The sequence below is a fragment of the Mobula birostris genome, chromosome 13 (assembly GCF_030028105.1).
Source record: "Mobula birostris isolate sMobBir1 chromosome 13, sMobBir1.hap1, whole genome shotgun sequence".
NCBI classification, from domain to species: domain Eukaryota; kingdom Metazoa; phylum Chordata; class Chondrichthyes; order Myliobatiformes; family Myliobatidae; genus Mobula; species Mobula birostris.
This window is the reverse complement of record NC_092382.1, coordinates 106,233,380-106,253,600: the sequence shown is the minus strand read 5'-3', so window position 1 is coordinate 106,253,600 and position 20,221 is coordinate 106,233,380. Positions and strand designations below refer to the sequence as shown.

Below are 20,221 nucleotides of genomic sequence, written 5' to 3'. Positions count from 1 at the left end.
AAACCCTTCCCCCACTAGGACAAACTCTCCCTCTCCGACAGTACTCGCCGTCACCGTCACAGTCTCCACTACACCAGTCGCGTCTCCGTCACCCATCCCTCACCGATAAGCAACCCCGTCTCTGTGAAACACCCTCCCCTGCACACTTCGCCGGTTCTATCATCCCGTACGTACCCATGCACCCCTCCCCGTCTCCGTGATACACTGAACCCGCTAAACTCTCCCCATCTACGTGTCCCTCCACTCTCCTCCCTCTGTGTCACAGGCAATTGTGGGAAGTATGAGGGGGAGATGACGTCTGGTGTTGCACCTCCCCCATTCCACCGGACATCTATCACCAGGTTCTGAGCCAGTCCACAGCTCTGAATGCACGGTAGTTCCACACCACTTGCATCAGAGTCTGCAGTCTCAGCACCCTTTCCCTGGCCTCCTCTCTCCTCCCCTTCCTTCCTCTTCCAGCAGCACACCGTCCGCTCTCACACACACACACACACCATCTCCGAGAGACACACACTCAATTTGAGATTACTGGAAAGCGGAAGGACTGGATATTGGTGAGTGGGGAGACTGGAGGAGGGGGAGCGTTGTGCAGTTTTTTTCTGATTCCAGTGGAGTTTGCTCCGGTGGGGTGGGAGGTACTTCACATATCTGACCCGGGAATGTGATAGGATAATATATAGGGAGCTGCGCTGTTTGTCTGATCCTGGAAGTGTGTGATGGGACGGTGTGGATGGAGTTCCACTCTCTGTATGACCCTGGAGTGTCTGTCGGGATAGGGTGGAGAAAGTTGCCCGCTGTACCGGATCGAGGGTGTGTGTGATGGACAGTTGTGAGGGAGCGTCACTCAGTATCTGTTTCCAGAAGTGTGTGATTGGATTATATGGAAGGATTCTCGCTTGTTTGTGACTCCTACTCATTGGCCAGTGCATTTCGGCCATGAAACAGTCTCCAATCAGAGACAGGGAGCAAGAAAATGGTGACTCGCAAGTTCTGCTCCAAAGGCTGCGATCAGAACACCCTTTATGTGGCCTCCACTCTCCTCCCCTTCCTTCCTCTTTTCTTAGCACACCATTCCTTCCTTATGATTCTGAGGTGGGTGAGTGAGCAGCCGTAGCTCCTGGTCCATATAGGTACCAATGAAATCGGTATGAATAGGGAGGTGGTTCTGCAAAGTGAGGTCAGGGATTTAGCTACTAAATTAAAGGACAGGACCATTACCCGTCCCGGCGTGTCCAGACACAGGCAGACCATACAGTTTACCACGTGACTCAAGTGTGGTGTCGGTGGGAGGGCTTCAGAATTTGGGAAAATTGTGTTTTTTTTTTCCAAGGAAGGTGGGATCTATACAGAAGAGATAGACGACGGCTTACACCTCAACTGGAGGGAAACTGACATCCCAGAGGGATGTTTTTTTCCGGTACCGTGCATGGGAGTTTTTGGGAGAATTGTTGAACTCGAGTTGCAGGGGGATGGGATTCAGGGTTCCAGAGCAGATAGCGAAGTCGATATGGATACAGATGTTGTTAAGACCTCAAAAAAAAAAAAAAATCAGGAATCAAAAGGTTGTGCATGATCTGTCTGCTGCCCTGGGCTCCGCATATTTTAATGCAGGAAGCTTTAAAAAAAAGGCAGTGAGATCAGGGCATGAATAGACACAGTGAATTATGATTTTGCAGCAATTATTGAGAATTGGTTGTAGGGGGAGCAAGCAGGACAGCACAATATTTCGGGTTTCCTTATTTTCAGACGTGAGAAAGCGGAAGGACTTACAGGAGGAGGTGTGGCATTACTGAACAGAGAACATGTCGCCGAAATGCACAGTCAGGACAGACAAGAGAACTCGTCTAAGTGAGGCATTATGGGTGCAAATGAGGAATACGGGTTGTATGACCATGTTCATGGGGCTACATTATAGACCAGACAACAGTCCACTCGATTAGTAGAAACAAAACTGCATGAGATTACCGACTGTTGCTGAAATACAAGACTGATATAGCAGGCAATTTTAGCTTTTCAATTGAGTCCCATTCTGCAAGAGGACCAGTGCGAGAGATTTTGTCAAAAATATTCAGGGAAGATTACTTACACGGTACGGAGAAATCCCAGCGAGAGGGAAGGCAATACTTGATCTCCTACTGCAAAATGAGAGAAGCCAAGTGTCAGAGGTTTGTGCAGGGGAACACCTTTAATCTGGTGATCAAAATACCATCAGTTTCAAGGTAGTTATGAAAAAGGAGAGGTCCGGCCCTCGGGTTTGGATTCTAAATTGGAGCACGTCCAATTTTACCTTGGATCAAAATGAATTTGGATAAAGTGAATTTGGACAAGTTGTTTTCTTGCAAAGGTGTACCTGGTAACTGGGATCCAAATCGCAGTCTAATCTCAGTGTGGAATGCAATGACCTATACTGTGAATAGTGGGAAGTGTTGACGGAGGGAGGGACATAGGTGTACAAGTCCGGGGTATAAACACTGTGAATGGCGAGGTGTGCCAAGGGACTGACACACGCGCCACCTCGACACCGACACACCCCTTACCGTGACAATGACGCGTCCTTCATTGTGTCACCGATACACCGCCACAGCCTGCGTTGTAATACTGACACACTCCTCCCCGTCTCCATCGCCTGTCTCCTCGCTAACAAACCTCCATATCTGCGTGCCGAATTCCACCCCCTTATCCTTCCACGTATGCGTCACACAGCCCTCTCCTGCACCCCGGCCTGTTTCTGTAATCCCACACCTCCCCTACACCCCTACATCCCTCTGTGATCCACTCCACTCCACCCCTCCCTCTTTCTGTTCAGAGCGAAGTGCGATGAGGGTGTGGAAGAGTTAACGTCTGTGGCCACACCTCCCTCTTTCCAACCGAATATCGATCTCTCGGTTCTCAAACTCTCCAATGCTCGGTGTGGTTGAACCGATTGTGTGGGTTCACCCCAACTTACTCCAGTGGCTTGCACGCCTTCACCGCAAAGCCCGCTCCACACATTCCGTCACAGAAACATACAAAAACTGCAGCACAATACAGGACCTTCGGCCCACAGAGTTGTGCCGGACACGCCCCTACCTTAGAAAATACTAGTCTTACCAACAGCCTTCTATCTTACTGAGCTCCATGTACCTATCTAAAGGTCTCTTAAAATAGTGTATCGTGTCCGCCAACACCACTGTAGCGGGCAGGCCATTCCACGCACTCACCACTCTCTGAGTAAAACATTTACACCTGACATCTCCGCGATACCTGCTCCCCAGCAGCTTTAACCTGTGTTCTCTTGTGGCAACCATTTCAGCCCTGGGAAAAAGCCTTTGACTATCCACACGATCAATGTCTCTCATCATCTTATAGGCCTCTATCAGGTCACCTCTCATTGTCCGGCGCTCCAAGAGGAAAAAGCCGAGTCCACTCAACCTATTCTCATAAGGCATGCTTCCCAATCCAGGCAACATCCTTGTAAATCTCCTCTGTTTCTTTTATATGGCTTCCACATCTTCCTGTATTGAGGCGACCAGAACTGGGCAGAGTTATCCAGGTGTGGTCTGATCAGGGTCCTTAGAAGCTGCAGTATTACTTCTCGGGCCTACGTTCAATTCCAAGAGTCTTGCCATTAATACTACATTCTGCCACATATTTGACCTACCAAAATTAACCACTTCACACTTTTCTGGGTTGAACTCCATCTGCCACACGTCAGTCCGGCTTTGCATCCTATCAGTGTCCCGCTGTAACTCCTGACAGCCCTCCACACTATCCCCAACACCTCCAACCTACCTGAGGCCCTGCGACAATGGAATTTACCATAATGTGCAATCGACCGCAGCAGATCTTGACTTCTGCCGTGTGAACACTAGGGGGCAGCACAGACTGTAGGCCGCGCCACACCGCCCTCACGTTGTGCAGCTCCTTCATTTCCTCTGCCAGAGAACAACATTTGTGTCATCAGGAAACCTACCAATATATTACTCCACTTTCTCATCAACGACATTTATAAAAATCACGAAGACTGAGGGTCACAGAACAGATCCCTGACGCACTCCACTGGTAACCGACCTCCATGCAGAATATGACTCGAGTACAACCACTCTTTGCCTTCTGTGGGCAAGCCAGTTCTGTAGACACAAAGCAATGGCCCCTTGCATCCCATGCCTCCTTACATTCTCAATATGCCTTGCATGGTGTACCTTATCAAATGCCTTTCCGAAATCCAGATACACTAAATCTACTGTTGTTCTTTCATCAATGTGTTTAGTCACATCTTCATAATATTCAATCAGGCTCGTAAGGTATGACCTGCCCTTGATGAAGCCATGCTGACTACTCCTAATCACATTATTCCACTCCAAATATTCATAAAACCTGCCTCTCAGGATCTTCTCCATTAACTTACCAACCACTTAGATAAGACTCACTGGTCTATAATTTCCTGAACTATCTATACTCCCTTTCTGAATAAAGGAACAACATCTGTAACCCTCCAATCTTCTGGAAACTCTCGCGTGCCCATTGCTAATGCAAAGATCATCGCCACAGACTCAGAAATCTCCCCCCTCGCTTCCCACAGTAGCCTGGGGTACATCCCATCCGGTCCCGGCGACTTATCCAACTTAATGCTTTCAAAACGCGCCAGCACACGCTCTTTCTTAATATATAAATGCACAAGCTTTTCGGTTTGCTGTAACTTATCACGACAATCACCAAGATCTTAAGCACAGTGAATACTGAATACAGTATTCATTAAGTACCTATGCTATTTCCTCCGGTTTCATACATACTTTCCCACTGTCATACTTGATAGGCCCCATTCTTCCACGTCTTACCCTCTTGCTCTTCACCTACTTGTAGAATTGCCCTGGGGTTTTCCTGAGTCGTGAAGGCCAAGACCTTCTCATGGCCCCTTCTGGCTCTCCTAATTTCCTTCTTAAGCTGCTTCCTATTAGAACATAGAACATGGAACACTACAGCACATTATAGGCACTTCGGAACACAATGTTGTGCCGACCCTCAAACCCTGCCTCCAGTATAAGCCCCCACCTTAAATTCCTACATATACCTGAGGAGTAGTCTCTTAAACTTCACTAGTGTATCTGCCTCCACCACTGACTCAGGCGGTGCATTCCACGCACCAACCACCACTGAGTAAAAAACGTTCGTGTTATATCCTCCTTGAACTTCCCACACCTTACCTTAAAACCATGTCCTCTTGTATTGAGCAGTGGTGCCCTGGGGTAGAGGCTCTGGCTATCCACTCTATCTATTCCTTTTATTATCTTGTACACCTCTATCATGTCTCCTCTCATCCTGCTCTTCAAAAAGTAAAGCCCTAGCTCCCTTAATCTCTGGTCACAATGCATACTCTCTACACCAGGCAGCATCCTAGTAAATCTCTTCTGTACCCTTTCCAATGCTTCCACATCCTTCCTCTAGTGAGGTAACTAGAACTGTACACAGTGCTCCAAGTGTGGCCTAATCAGAGTTTTATAGAGCTGCATCATTACATCGCGACTCTTAAACTCTATCCCTCGACTTATGAAAGCTAACACTCCATAAGCTTCCTTAACTATCCTATCCACCTGTGAGGCAACTTTCAGGAATCTGTGGACATGTACCCCCAGATCCTTCTGCTCCTCCACACTACCAAGTATCCTGCCATTTACTTTGCACTCTGCCTTGGAGTTTGCCCTTCCAAATGGTGCCACCTCACACTTCTCCGGTTTGAACACCATCTGGCACTTCTCGGCTCACTTGTGCATCCTATCAATGTCTCTCTGCAATCTTCGACAATCCTCTACACTCTCTACACTCTCTACAACACCACCAACTTTTGTGCCGTCTGCAAACTTGCCAACCCACCCTTCTACCCCTACATCCAGGTCGTTAATAAACATCATGAAAGGTAGAGGTCCGAGAACAGATCCTTGTGAGACACCACTGGTCACAATCCTCCAAGCTGAATGTACTCCCTACACCCCGACGCTCTGTCTTCTGCAGACATGGCAATTCTAAATCCTCCTGGCCAAACCTCCCTGGATCCTATGCCTTCTGATGTTCTGAATAAGCCTACCGTGTGGAACCATGTCAAATGCCTTACTAAAATCCATATGGATCACATCCACTACACTACCCTCATCTATATGCCTGGTCTCCTCCTCAAAGAACATTATCAGGCTTGTTAGACACGATCTGCCCTTCACAAAGCCATGATGACTGTCCCTGATCAGACCATGATTCTCTAAATGCCCAAAGATCCCGTATCTAAGAATCTTTTCCACAGGTTTCCCACCACAGACGTAAGACTCACTGGTGTATAATTACTGGACTATCCCTTATGCCGTTTTTTGAACAAAAGGACAACATTCGCCTGCCTCCAATCTTCCGGTACCATTCCGGTGGACAACGAGGACATAATGATCCTAGCCAGAGGCTCAGCAGTCTCTTCCCTCGTCTCGTGCAGCAGCCTGGGGAATATTCCGTCAGGCCCCGGGGACTTTTCCAACCTAATGTATTTTAGCAACTCCAACACCTCCTCTCCTTTATTATCAACATGCTGCAGAACATCAAACTCACTCATATTCTCCTCACCATCAACAAGATCCCTCTCATTGGTGAATACCGAAGAGAAGTATTCATTGAGGACCTCGCTCACTTCCACACCCACCAGGCACGTTTTCCCACCTGTATCTCTAATTGGTCCTACCTTCACTCCTGTCATTCTTTTTTTCTTCACATAGTTGAAAAATGTCTTGGGGTTTTCCTTTACCCTGCGAGCCAAGGCCTTCCCATGCCCCCTTCTTGCTCTTCTCATCCCCTTCATAAGCTCTTTTCTTGCTTCCCTATATTCCTCAATAAACCCATCTGATCCCTGCTTCCTAAACCTCATGTATGCTGCCTTCAAGATTACAAGATTAGCCTTGTAATCTTCTGGATCTCTAACATTTCCTACCTCAGTGAACCTTGAGAAACTTTTTTTTTTCTTCTTTCGAGAATTATTGCACCCTTTGTACGCCACTGTTCCTGTACCCTACCATAACTTCACTGTTTCAATGCAACGTAGATATGCAGAACTCTAGACAAATATCACCTGGATATTTGCCACATTGCCTCCGACTTTTCCCTGAGAACATCGGTTTCCAATTTAAGCCTCCATTTTCCTGCATGATAGCCTCATAATTACCCGTACACTTTTTAAACGCTTTTCTAACTTGTCTGTTCCTATCTCTCTCCAATGCTATTGCAAAGGAGATGGAATTATGATGACTCTCTCCAAAATACTCTCCCACTGAGATATCTGACACCTGACCAAGTTAGTTTCCCAATACCAAACAAGTACAGCCTCTCCTCTTGTAGGCTTATCTCCGTATTGTGTGAAGAAAACTTCCTAAAACACCTAACAAGCTCCACCCCTCTTCTAAACCGCTTGCTCTGAGGGGATGGCAATCGATATTTAGGAAATTAAAACTCCTTCACGACAAATTTATTATTACACCTTTCGAGGACCTATTTCCCGATCTGCTCCTCGATATCGCCGTTACTATAGTTCTCCACACCCCATCCGTTCACACAGACAGACACAGACACACACAAACACACGCACACATACACACACAAACACACACACACACACACACACACACACACGCAGCCCCCCCCCCACACACACGTACACACACACTACACACACCCAAACACACACACACACACACACACACACACACACACTCGCACACACACACACACACACACACACACACACTCACACAGAGCAGAGGGGAGGGAGGGAGCTTCGACTCTTTTTTTTTCTGAATCCGGTAGCGTGGGCCTCGATGGAGCAGGAGGAAGGGGGCGAATTCATAAAATAACTGAACCGAATAGCGTGTTATGAGACGCGGTGGATGCAGCTCCCCTCTGTGGCTGAACCCTGACAGTGCGTGTTACGACTGTGTGGAGAGAACATTACTCAGTGTCTAACTCAGAGTGTGTGTGTTAGGACGTTGTGCAGTATTTTTGTCTGACCCCGGGAATGTATTAGGGACAGGAAAGAGGGAGATTCTCTTTGTGTCTATAGCCGGACGTGTGTGATAGAACAATGTGGATGAAGCTTAATTACTTGCCTAACCACGATCTTTTGCACTGGATCGTTGTGGGGGGTTGGGGGGAGTGGGGCTCACTCTGTGTCTGACTCCGTGAGGGAGATGGGACGGTATGGAGAGAGACTCCCTCTGTGTCTGAGTCAGACAGATATCTGATTTCAGTGTCTCCAAGCAGAGATCAGGAGCCAAGTAAGTGTCACTCACACTGGTCGGCGAGTGGCCATTAAAAAACAGCGATTAGAAGAAGTATCAGCGTTTGAAGAGCAACCAATCAGGGTCCGGAATTTATTAGAAAGGGCCGGTGCAAGCCGAGAGCCAATAATTGGTGTGGGCAGTGCTATCGTGGGGATTTGAGGTTTTAGCTCTTCGATGATTCAGCCAGGAGAGTCTCGGTTGAGAGAAAGTACATAGATGTATTTTCCGTTATTTTACTGTTTCCTTTTTTATAATTGCTCTTTTAGAACAGTAGGCATGCCTGGCTGCAGAATTGAATGTTCCTCTTGTAGGGCATGGGAATGCAGGGAGACCTCAAGTGTCTCTGACGTCTTCACCTGTGAGAAGTGCATCCGGATACAGCTTCCAACACTCGGCGTTAAGGAGCTGGAACTGGAACTGGATGAACACAGGATCATTTGGAAAGCTGAGGGGTGATCGGGAGGACATATTGGGATGAAGTTAGATGCATCGTGTAGGAAAGGGGAAACAGTGTGAAAGTCAGGAAGCTGAAAAGAGTTGTGGAGCCAGAACAGAATATTCTTGTGGCCAATCTCCACGGCAAGAGGTAGACTGGGAGAATCTAATTGGATTGGAGGGATATGGAGATTGCGAAGGCAGAAAGGATTTCACTAGTATAGCACAGAATTGTGAGCGAAGGGCCTGTATTTTTCTGTGATTTATGTCCACTGCTCTTCAGGAGGGGAGAGACTGATTTGAACTCAGAGAGTGGGAAGATCAGGGGTGGAATAGATCAGGGAAAATGACAATTAACAATGTCGAGGAACGATTTTTCCACAGACGACATGGTCAGTGAACGACCCACAGGGAGAGACAGATCAGACTTAAGCATATGGCTAATCTGCGTTTTAACAGCGACCCTCATTATCACGGGTATCTGCTGGAGGATTCATGGTGAGTTTAACACCGGTCGTAACGACCAAACCGCAGAAAATGAAAATGGCCACTATAACAGCGATACACTCCGAACATTACCGGGAAACACCCTTCACTGCGGTACCAACACACCCCTCACTGCGGTACTGACGGGCCCCTTACCATGACTACCACACATCCTTCACCGTGACCCTGACACGACCCTACCAACACATCCGTCAACATAATACCACAAATCCCTCAACCTGATACCGACACACCCCCCACTGTAATAACGATTCACTCTAACACCGACACGCACCTCGCCGTGGCACTGGCAAGTCCCGCACTGTGACACAGACACATCCCTCACTATGACAGAGTCACGTTCCTCATTTTCAAGCCGACTCGTCCCTTATCGTGACACCAACACTCACCGCACTGCATCACCTACATAAGGGTCGCCGTCAAAACAATACATCCCCCATCGTGACACCGACACGCCCCTCACAGCTCGCCTACTTACCCCTCATCGTGATAACAGCACACCACTCAATTTGACACGAGCCATCCACTGTGACGACACGTTCTTCGCCGTGACACAGAGCGACACACACTCACCGAGAACCTTCACTCCCCTCACACTGACAGGGACACGCCACGTGACGCCGCGCCCGCCCCGCACTCTGACACCGATGCTCTCAAAACCCTGGTAACGATCAGCCCCACACCGTGACACCGACATCGCCCTCAACCTGACACAAATCGTCCTCTACCCGTGACACCGATAAACCCCACAACGTAACACAAAAATGGGATGTGAGAGAATTTAAACTGGGAACACATATAATATAGTGCGACGGTTAAATAACAGTGGAAGATTTTCCAAGAGACTCATTAGAGTCCCCAACAATAGTATATTCTGGCTAAAAGCAAGGACAGAACGTATAGGAAGAAGCAGCCTTGTATAAGAAAGGAAATAAAATCTGAGCTGAACGTCCAAAGAAACACGGTGTGTTGGAAGTTTAGGAAGGTAGGCAGAAGGGGCGGCGTGTCTTTCTTGGTAAGGCATGATATTAAATCATTAGAAAGAGGTGACATAGGATCGAAAGGTGTAGAATTTTTTTGGGTTGAGCTAAGAAATTTCAGGGGTTAAAGGACCCTGATGGCAGTTATTTATAGGCCTCCAAATAACTGTAGTGATGTGGACCACAAATTACAACTGGAAATAGAAAAGGCTTGTCAGAACGGCAGTGTTATGATAATTGTGGGGGATTTTAACATGCTGGTGGATTGGGAAAATCAGGTCGGCACTGGATCTCAAGAGAGAGAATTTGTAGAATGTCTGCGAGATGGCTTTTTGAACAGATTGTTGTTGAGGCCACTCGGGGATCGGCTGTACTGGATTGGGTATTATGTAATGAACAGGAGGTGATTAGAGAGATTGAGGTGAGGGAACCCTTAGGAGGCAGTGATCATAACATGATTGAGTTCACTGTGAGATTTGAGAAACAGAAGCCGAAATCCGATGTGTCAGTATTTCAGTGGAGTAAAGGAAATGACAGCGGCATGAGAGAGGAACGAGCCAAAGTTGACTGGAAAGAGACACTGGCGGAAAAGACGGCAGAGCAGCAGTGGCTGGAGTTTATGCGAGAAGTGAGGAAGGGGTAAGACAGGTATATTCCAAAAAAGAAGAAATTTTCGAATGGAAAAAGAATGCAACCGTGGTTGACAAGAGAAGTCAAAGCCAAAGTTAAAACAAAGGAGAGGGCATACAAGGAAGCAAAAAATAGTGGGAAGATAGAGGGTTGGAAAATGTTTAAAAGCTTCCAAAAGGAAACTAAGTAGGTCATTAAGAGGGAAACGATTAACTATGAAAGGAAATTATGAAATAATATCAAAGAGTATACTAAAAGCTTTTTCAAGTATATAAAGAGCAAAATACGGGTGAGAGTAGACATAGGACCGATAGAAAATGATGCTGGTGAAATTGTAATGGGAGATAAGGAGATTGCGGAGGAGCTGAACGAGTATTTTGCATCAGTGTTCACTGAGGAAGACATCAGCAGTATAACGGACACTCAAGGCTGGCAGGGAAGAGAAGTGTGCGCAGTCACAATTACGACAGAGAACATACTCAGGAAGCTGAATAGTCTAAAGGTAGATAAATCTCCCGGAGCAGATGGAATGCACCCTTGTGTTCTGAAGGAAGCAGCTGTGGAGATTGCGGAGGCACTAGCGATGATCTTTCAAAACTCGATAGATTCTGGCATGCTTCCGGAGGACTGGAAGATAGCAAATGTCACCCCGCTATTCAAGAAGGAGGCAAGGAAGCAAAAATGAAATTATAGACCTGTTAGCCTGACATCGGTGTTTGGGAAGTTGTTGGAGTCGATTGTCAAGGATGAGGTTACAGAGTGCCTGGAGGCATATGACAAGATAGGCAGAACTCAGCATGGATTCCTTAAAGGAAAATCCTGCCTGACAAACCTATTTCAAATATTTTGAGGAAATTACAGGTAGTGTAGACAAGGGAGATGCAGAGAAAGTTGTATATTTGGATTTTCAGAAGGCTTTTGACAAGGTGCCACACATGAGGCTACTGAACAAGATGAGCGCCCATGGAATGACGGGAAAGTTATATACGTGGATAGAGCGTTGGCTGATTGGCAGGAAACAGAGACTGGGAGTAAAGGGATCCTATTCTGGTTGGCTGCCGGTTACGAGTGGTGTTCACAGGGGTCCGTGATGGGGCCGCTTCTTTTTACATTGTACATCGACGATTTGGATTATGGAATATATGGCTTTGTGGCTAAGTTTGCTGTCGAAACTAAAATAGGTGGAGGGGCCAGTAGTGCTGAGGAAATGGAGAGTCTGCAGAGAGACTTGGATAGATTGGAAAAATGGGCAAAGAAGTGGCGAATGAAATACAATGTTGGAAAGTGTATGGTTATGGACTTTGGCAGAAGAAATAAGCGAGCAGACTATTATTTAAATGGGGAAAGAATTCAAAGTTCTGCGATGCAACGGGACTTGGGAGCCCTCGTACAGGATACCCTTAAGGTTAACCTCCAGGTTGAGTCGGTGGTGTAAAAGGCGAATGCGATGTTGGCATTGATTTCTGGAGGAACAGAGTATAGGAGCAGGGATGTGATGTCGAGGCTCTATAAAGCGCTGGTGAGACCTTAATTTGAGTACAGTGGGCAGTTGTGGGCTCCTTATTTGAGAAAGGATGTGCTGGCGTTGGAGAAGGTGCAGAGAAGATTCACTAGAATAACTCTGGGAATGAGAGGGTTAACATATGAGGAACGCTTGTCCGCTCTTGGACTGTATTCCTTGGAGTTTAGAAGAATGAGGGGGGACCTCATAGAAACATTTTGAATGTTGAAAGGCATGGACAAAGCGGATGTGGCAAAGTTGTGTCCCATGTTGGGGAAGTCTAGTACGAGAGCGCATGACTGAAGGATTGAAGGGCGACCATTCAGAACAGAGATGCGATTTTTTTTTTTTTAGCCACAGGGTTTGTTGCCACGGGCGGCAGTGGAGGCCAAGTCACTGGGTGTATTTAAGGCAGAGATTGATAGGTATCTGAGTAGCCAGGGCATCAAAGGTTATGGTGAGAAGGCGGGGGAGAGGGACTAAGTGGGGGAATGGATAAGCTCATCATAACATGGCGGAGCAGACTCGACGGGTCGAATGTCCGACTTCTGCTCCTTTGTCTTCTGGTCATATGGCTTATAACCATGATAAAGACACGGCATTCACCGTAACACAATCAAGACTCATCCGGACACCGGCACGCCATTCACCAGAACATGAACAATTCAGTCACCGTATCACGGTCACGACCTTCAACGAGACACAGATACACTCCTAACCGCAACACGGACACGGACCATGGACGTTACACACCCGTGGCAGTCACACTGACCGCAACGTACCCCTCACTGTAACATCGACATTCCCACTGACTGTATTACTGATAAACTCCTCAAGGCAGCAGCGAAACAAACCTCAAAATGACACCGACACGCTTTTTCACTGTAACTCTGAGGCACCGTACACTGTGACACCTTCACGCTCCTCGTCGTGATCCTCACCGCCTCGTGACAAAGACTCAGAAGTCACTGTAACACCCCTTACCGAGACAGTATCACCGCTCAACATAACGCCGATGCACCGCTCACAGAGGCAATTACCCACGCCTCATTCTGACACGGGCAAACCTCTTAGCGTGATACCAAAACACCTCAGCCTGACACTGTTACAACCACCGTGGCAATGACATGTCTCTCACCGTGACACAAAAACATTCCTCTCTATGATACAAACACACCCCACACCATGACAGAGATACTCCACTCACCTTGACAGCACCAGGCTCCTTACTCTGACATTTCCCTCGCCGTGACATCGAGGTACACTTCAATGCGACCCGGCACAACTCTCACCGGGGCACAGAATCACCTATCACGGTGACACCGCCACGTCCTTCAAAACAACTCGATCGTGACCCGCATGATATTGACGCAGACCCCCATTGTGACAACAACATAACCTTCACCGACACATTAATATACCCCTCAGTGTGACACGACAGGCCGACACCTCTCACTGTGACGACCTTCACCGTGACACTGACACAACACTCTCTGTGGCCCGCTCGGTAGCGTGTTGCTGAATCACGTGTCACTGTAAACGTTAATCATCCTTCACCATCTCTCTCAGTGTCACAGATTCGTCAGTCCAAATTCACCGTGGACCGAAATTACGATGAGTTAAACTCAACCCTTCAATCCAAGATCAACGAGATGGAAGCGAAGTACAAAGCTGTGAACGAAACCAAGGCTCAAATCTGTGAATTGTTGACCAGCAGAAGAGGTGAGGCATCATTCTCATCTTTAACCCGCTCCTCATCACAGGGCAGACACAGAGAGAGGAAGCGTCACTCTGTGTTTGACATCGGGAGTAGTGAAGAGACGGTATGGCGGGAGAGTCCCTCTCTGTGTTTGACCTGTGAGTGTGTGATGGTGCTGCGTGCAGGAAGCTGCACTTTATCACTGAACCAACGAGAGTGTGACGGGACGTTGTGGAGGTGGATTCACTCTGCGCCTGCCCAGAGGATTGTGAGACGTATTTTTACAGCTTCACTCTATGTCTGAATCCGGAAATCTCTGATGGGACGGTATGGATCCAGCTTCACTCTGTGTCTGACAGACGGCTTGTGTGATCGGACAGGGCCCAGAGAGCTTCACCCAAGGTCTAACCCCTGAATGGTGTTATGACATGGCGGAGAGAGAGTTTCACTCTGAATCCGGGAGTGTGTGACGGGAAGGTGCAGAGGGGGCTTCATCCTGTGTCTGAATCCAGGAGTGAGTGATGGGACGTTGCAGAGGGGGCTTCACTCTGTGACTGAATCCGCGACTGTGTGATGGGACGGTGTGGAGGGAGCATCACACTGTATCTGATTCCCGGAGTGTGTAATGGGATCGTAGGGAGAGAGAGCGTCTGTGTCTGACTCCGGGAGTGTGTAATGGGACAGTGCAGAGGGCGTTCACTCTATGTGACACCGGATTGTGTTACTGGATGTTGTGAAGGTAGTCTGACCCCGTGAGTGTGCCATGGGAGGGTAAGGGCGGAACTTCGCTTTGTGTGTGAACACAGTGGGGTGTGATGGGACGGTTCAGAGAGAGCTTCACTCTGTGCGTCGCCAGGGAGTGTGTGATCAAACGTAAGGAGGGAGATTTACACTTTGTTAGACTCGGTGGTGTGCCATGTGGCCGTGTGGAGGGAGACTCATTCTGTGTCTGACCACGGGAGTGTGTGATGGGACGTGAGGAGAGAGATTCGCACTGTGTTATTCTCGGGAGTGTGTGATGGGACGGTGAGGAGGCAGGTTCCCTCTGTGTCACACAGTTTGCTCTGTGGTGTGTTGAGAAGACGAAGAGGAGAATCGGTCTCCCTCTGATATTTGTCGTGTGAGCGAAAGGAGTTTCTTTCCGTGTCTAACCGCTGGAGTGTGTGATGGGTTTGTGGAGAGAGAGATTCACAGTGTGTCTCACCAAGGCTCTGTGAGATTAGACTTTGGGGAAGGATCTAAATTCTGATCTTTTTCTCAGGGAGTGTATGAGGGGCGGTGTGGAGGTAGATTCACTCTGTGTCTGACCCCTCGAGTGTGTAATGAAACGGTGTGGAAGGAGTAACATTCAGAATCTAACATGGGAAGAGTGTAATTGGACGGTGTACAGGAAACATCACTCCACGTCTGATCATTGGAATGTGTAATGAGCCCATGGAGAGAGAGGTTCACTCTGTTTCTGACACAGGCAGTATGTGACGTGGCTTTGTAGAGGGAGCTAAACTCGGTGTCTGTCTCCGGGAGTGTATGATGGGACAATGTGGAAGGGAGCCTCACTACACGTCTGACGCCTGTAGTGTGTGATGAGACCGCGGAGAGAGAGATTCCATCTGCTTGTGACCATTTTATTGTGTGATCTGACCTTGTGCAGGAAGCTTAAATCTGCGTCTCATCCCGTGTGTGTATGATTGGACTCTGTTTGTGACACAGTGATGAGGGAAGAAATAGCCGAGGTGGGGAGTGGGTGAGTGTGTTTGGGAGGGTGGGCATGTGTCTGTCTGACATCGGGAACAGTGAAGCGTGCCTGGATGGTGTTCCGCTCTGTGTCTGTTACCAGGGGTGAGTGATAGAACGGTGCGGAGGGAGCATCTCCAGTTTCCCGACCCTGTGTTGTGTGATGTGACGGGGTAGAAGGATCATCATTATGTGTCTGACCACAGGAGTATGCGGTGGGATGGTGCCGACAGCGTTTCATTGCCTGTCTAATCACGGGCGGGAGTAATGGGGCAGTGTGGGCGGAGGTTGACTCTGTGTGTGCCCGCAGGACTGTGTGATGTGACAGTGTGCAGGGAGCTTCTCTCCATGTCTGACCCAAGGAGTGTGTGATAGTGTGGTGGACAGAAAGCTTCAGTCTGAGGCAGAACCCAGGACAGTGTGGAAGGAGCATAAGTCTGTGCCTGACACCGAGGGGAGTATGATGGGCCCGTGAGACAAGAGCGTCATTCTTCGTCTGTTCCCGAGAGTGTGTGACGGGTCATTGCGGATGGAACGCAATGTGTGTCCGACCCATCAGGAAGTCTGTGACTGAATGGCGTGCGGAGACCAACGCTGTATAACTGACTCCGGGTGTCTGTGATGGGTCTGTTTCTGATCCTTCTCGTGTGTCACGGGAGAGTGGAAGAGAGCTTCACTCCATGTCTTTCAAAAGGTGTCAGTAATCAGACGGTGCTGAAGCAGCGACACTGTGCCTGATCCCTGGAATGTGCAAATGGACACTGTGAGAGTCGCTTAACTCTATGCCTGACCGCTGGATTTTATGGTGGGAGGGTATGGAGCAGACGTGTCTCTGTTTTTCACCCGGGAGTGTGTGATAGGATGGTGTGGACGGAGCTTCTTGCGTATCTGACCTCTGTGTTGTGTGATCTGACGAGGAAGAAGAGCAGCAGACTGTGTCTGACCACGGTGAGATAGGGCTGAAAGTGTTTCGTTTTCTGTCTTATCACGGGAGAGTGGAATGGGGAAGAGTAGATACCATGGACATGTGGTCGATGTTTAGAGATCTCTTGCAGGATGTTAGGGATAAATTTGTCCCGGTGAGGAAGATAAAGAATGGTAGGGTGAAGGAACCATGGGTGACAAGTGAGGTGGAAAATCTAGTCAGGTGGACGAAGGCAGTATACATGTGGTTGAGGAAGCAAGGATCAGATGGGTCAATTGAGGAATATAGGGAAACAAGAAAGGAGCTTAAGAAGGGGCTGAGAAGAGCAAGAAGGGTGCATGAGAAGGCCTTGGCGAGTAGGGTAAAGGAAAACCCCAATGCATTCTTCAATTATGTGAATAAAAAAAGGATGACAGAAGTGAAACATAGAAACATAGAAAATAGGTGCAGGAGTAGGCCATTCGGCCCTCCGAGCGTGTACCACCATTCAGTATGATCATGGCTGATCATCCAACTCAGAACCCTGTACCAGCCTTCTCTCCATACCCCCTGATCACTTTAGCCACAAGGGTCATATCTAACTCCCTCTTAAATAGAGCCAATGAACTGACCTCAACTGTTTCCTGCGGCAGAGAATTCACAGATTCACCACTCTCTTTGTGAAGAAGTTTTTCCTAATCTCGGTCCTAAAAGGCTTCCCCTTTATCCTCAAACTGTGACCCCTCGTTCTGGACTTCCCCAACATCGGGAACAATCTTCCTGCACCTAGCCTGTCCAATCCCTTTAGAATTTTATACGTTTCGATAAGATCTCCCCCTCAATCTTCTAAATTCCGGTGAGTATAAGCCTAGTCGATCCAGTCGTTCATCATATGAAAGTCCTGCCATACCAGGAATCAATCTGGTGAACCTTCTTTGTACACCCACTCCGGCAAGAATGTCTTTCCTCAGATTAAGGCAGTGGTCCCCAATCACCGGGCCGCAAAGCATGCGCTACAGGGCCAGGAGAAAACGATATAATTTAGCGATAGGAGTCATCCGAGCCTGTCCTCATTTACTGCCTCGGTCACTGAGGAGCTTGAAAGCACACGACGTCATTACCCGCGCGTCATGCATGTCAGCGCGGGAAGGAGATCAACTCCTCAAGCTTACAAATGACGGCGGGCTGAAAAGTATGTTTGATATAACATCTCTGCCGGCATTCTGGATCAAAGTCACGGCTAAATATCCTGAGATATCATTAGGGTACCAAAACTGCACACAATACTCCAGGTGTGGTCTCCCTAGGACTTGTACAGCTGCAGTAGTACCTCCCTGCTCCTGTATTCGAATCCTTTTGCTATGAATGCCAGCATACCATTCGCCTTTTTCACCGCCTGCTGTACCTGCATGCCCACTTTCAATGACTGCTGTATAATGACACCCAGGTCTCGTTGCACCTTCCCTTTTCCTAATCGGCCGCCATTCAGATAATAATTTGTTTTCCTGTTTTTGGCACCAAAGTGGATAACCTCACATTTATCTACATTAAGTTGCATCTGCCATGAATTTGCCCACTCACCCAACCTATCCAAGTCACCCTGCATCCTCTTAGCATCCTCCTCACAGCTAATACTGCCGCCCAGCTTCGTGTCATCCGCAAACATGGAGATGCTGCATTGAATTCCCTCATCTAAATCATCAATATATATTGTAAACAACTGGGGTCCCGGCACTGAGCCTTCAGGCACCCCACTAGTCTCTGCCTGCCATTCTGAAAAGATACCGTTTATTCACACATTTTGCTTCCTATCTGCCAACCAATTCTCTATCCATAGCAATACCATACCCCCAATACCGTGTGCTTTAAGGTTGCACACTACTCTCCTGTGTGGGACTTTGTCAAAAGCCTTTTGAAAATCCAAATATACCACATCCACTGGTTCTCCCCTATCCACTCTACTAGTTACATCCTCAAAAAATTCTATGAGATTCGTCAGACATGATTTTCCTTTCACAAATCCATGCTGACTTTGTCCGATGATTCCACCGCTTTCCAAATGAGCTGTTATCACATCTTTGACTCTAGCATTTTCCCTACCACCGAAGTCAGGCGAACCGGTCTATAATTCCCCCGTTCTCTCTCTCTTTCTCTCTCTCTCTCTCTCTCTCTCTCTCTCTCTCTCTCTCTCTCTCTCTCTCTCTCTCTCTCTCTCTCGTTTAAAGCGAGGTTGCATTACCCTCCCTCCAATCCTCAGGAACTAGTCCAGAATCTAAAGAATTTTGAAAAATTATCACTAATGCATTCACTATTTCTTGGGCTACTTCCTTAAGCACTCTGGGATGCAGACCATCTGGCCCTGGGGATTTATCTGCCTTTAATCTCTTCAATTTACCTAACACCACTTCCCTACTAACATGTATTTCCCTCAGTTCTTCCATCTCACTGGTCCCTCCGTCTCCTACTATTTAGGGAAGATTATTTATGTCCTCCTTAGTGAAGACAGAACCAAAGTAGGTATTCAATTGGTCTGCCATTTCCTTGCTCCACGTAATCAATTTATCTGTGTTTCGTCTGCAAGCTTGCCAACCCAGCCTTCCACCCCCACATCCAGGTCGTTAATAAAAATCACGAAACGTAGAGATCCCAGAACGGATCCTTGTGCGACACCTCGAGTCACAACCCTCCAATCCGAATGTATGCCCTCCACCACGACCTTATGCCTTCTGCATGCAAGCCCTTTCTGAATCCACCTGGCCAAACCTCCCTGGATCTCATGCCTTCTGACCTTCTCAATAAGCCTGCCGTGTAGAACCTTGTCAAATGTCTTACTAAAATCCATAGAGATCACATCCACATCGATACCCTCATCTATATGCCCGGTCACCTTCTCAAAAAAACTCTATCAGGCTTGTTAGATACCATCTGCTCTTCAAGAAGGCTTAAGGAATTCTTGTCTTTATTAGTCGAGGCATTGAATACAAATGTCAGGGAGTTATGTTGCAACTTTATAAACATCACCAGTTAGTATGAATCAGGCGTTTCGTATGCAGCTCTGGTCATCAGATTATCGGAAGTATGTCAAGGCGCTGGGTACCCACCAGAGAGGTGTAACAGGATGCTGCCTGGATTCGATGGCATGTGTTACAACGAGAGGTCGGACACATGGGTTGCTTCCTGTAGAGCGGAGGAGGCTCCGGGGAGATCCGACTGATCTCTGGAATCCGTCAGACTCCTGTCAGCCAAACACAAGCCAAGGAATTTGGACTCTCAGCGACGACGGCTGACAATAGCTGAGATTGAGAGAGGGAGAGGGTGATCGTGATGGAAGGAGACAGCGTGGATCGTGGGTGGAAGCGAGTCCCAGTGGGAGTCACGGCTGAATTCACGCACAAACTGAAAGTTCTCTCTACAGGTCCGCATAAACAAGAGTCGAAAGAAAACATCGGAAATAGAGCGTACCATAAGATCTGCCTACTCTGCCTCGTTACATCCATCCTCGTCGCGATAGTGGCCGGCCTCTCGATCCATGGTGAGTCGAACGAGCTC

General features: G+C 47.9%; 1 protein-coding gene across 1 annotated transcript in view; it reads left to right on the top strand.

The window, feature by feature from the left end:
- LOC140207284 (uncharacterized) overlaps positions 1-20,221 on the top strand; it is a 47,441-nt gene that overhangs the window by 21,738 nt on the left and 5,482 nt on the right. The window contains exons 2-4 of the mRNA XM_072275765.1: positions 9,102-9,215; positions 13,905-14,057; positions 20,088-20,204. Coding sequence (XP_072131866.1) covers positions 9,102-9,215; positions 13,905-14,057; positions 20,088-20,204 — 384 coding nt within the window. The remainder of the gene's footprint in view (positions 1-9,101; positions 9,216-13,904; positions 14,058-20,087; positions 20,205-20,221) is intronic.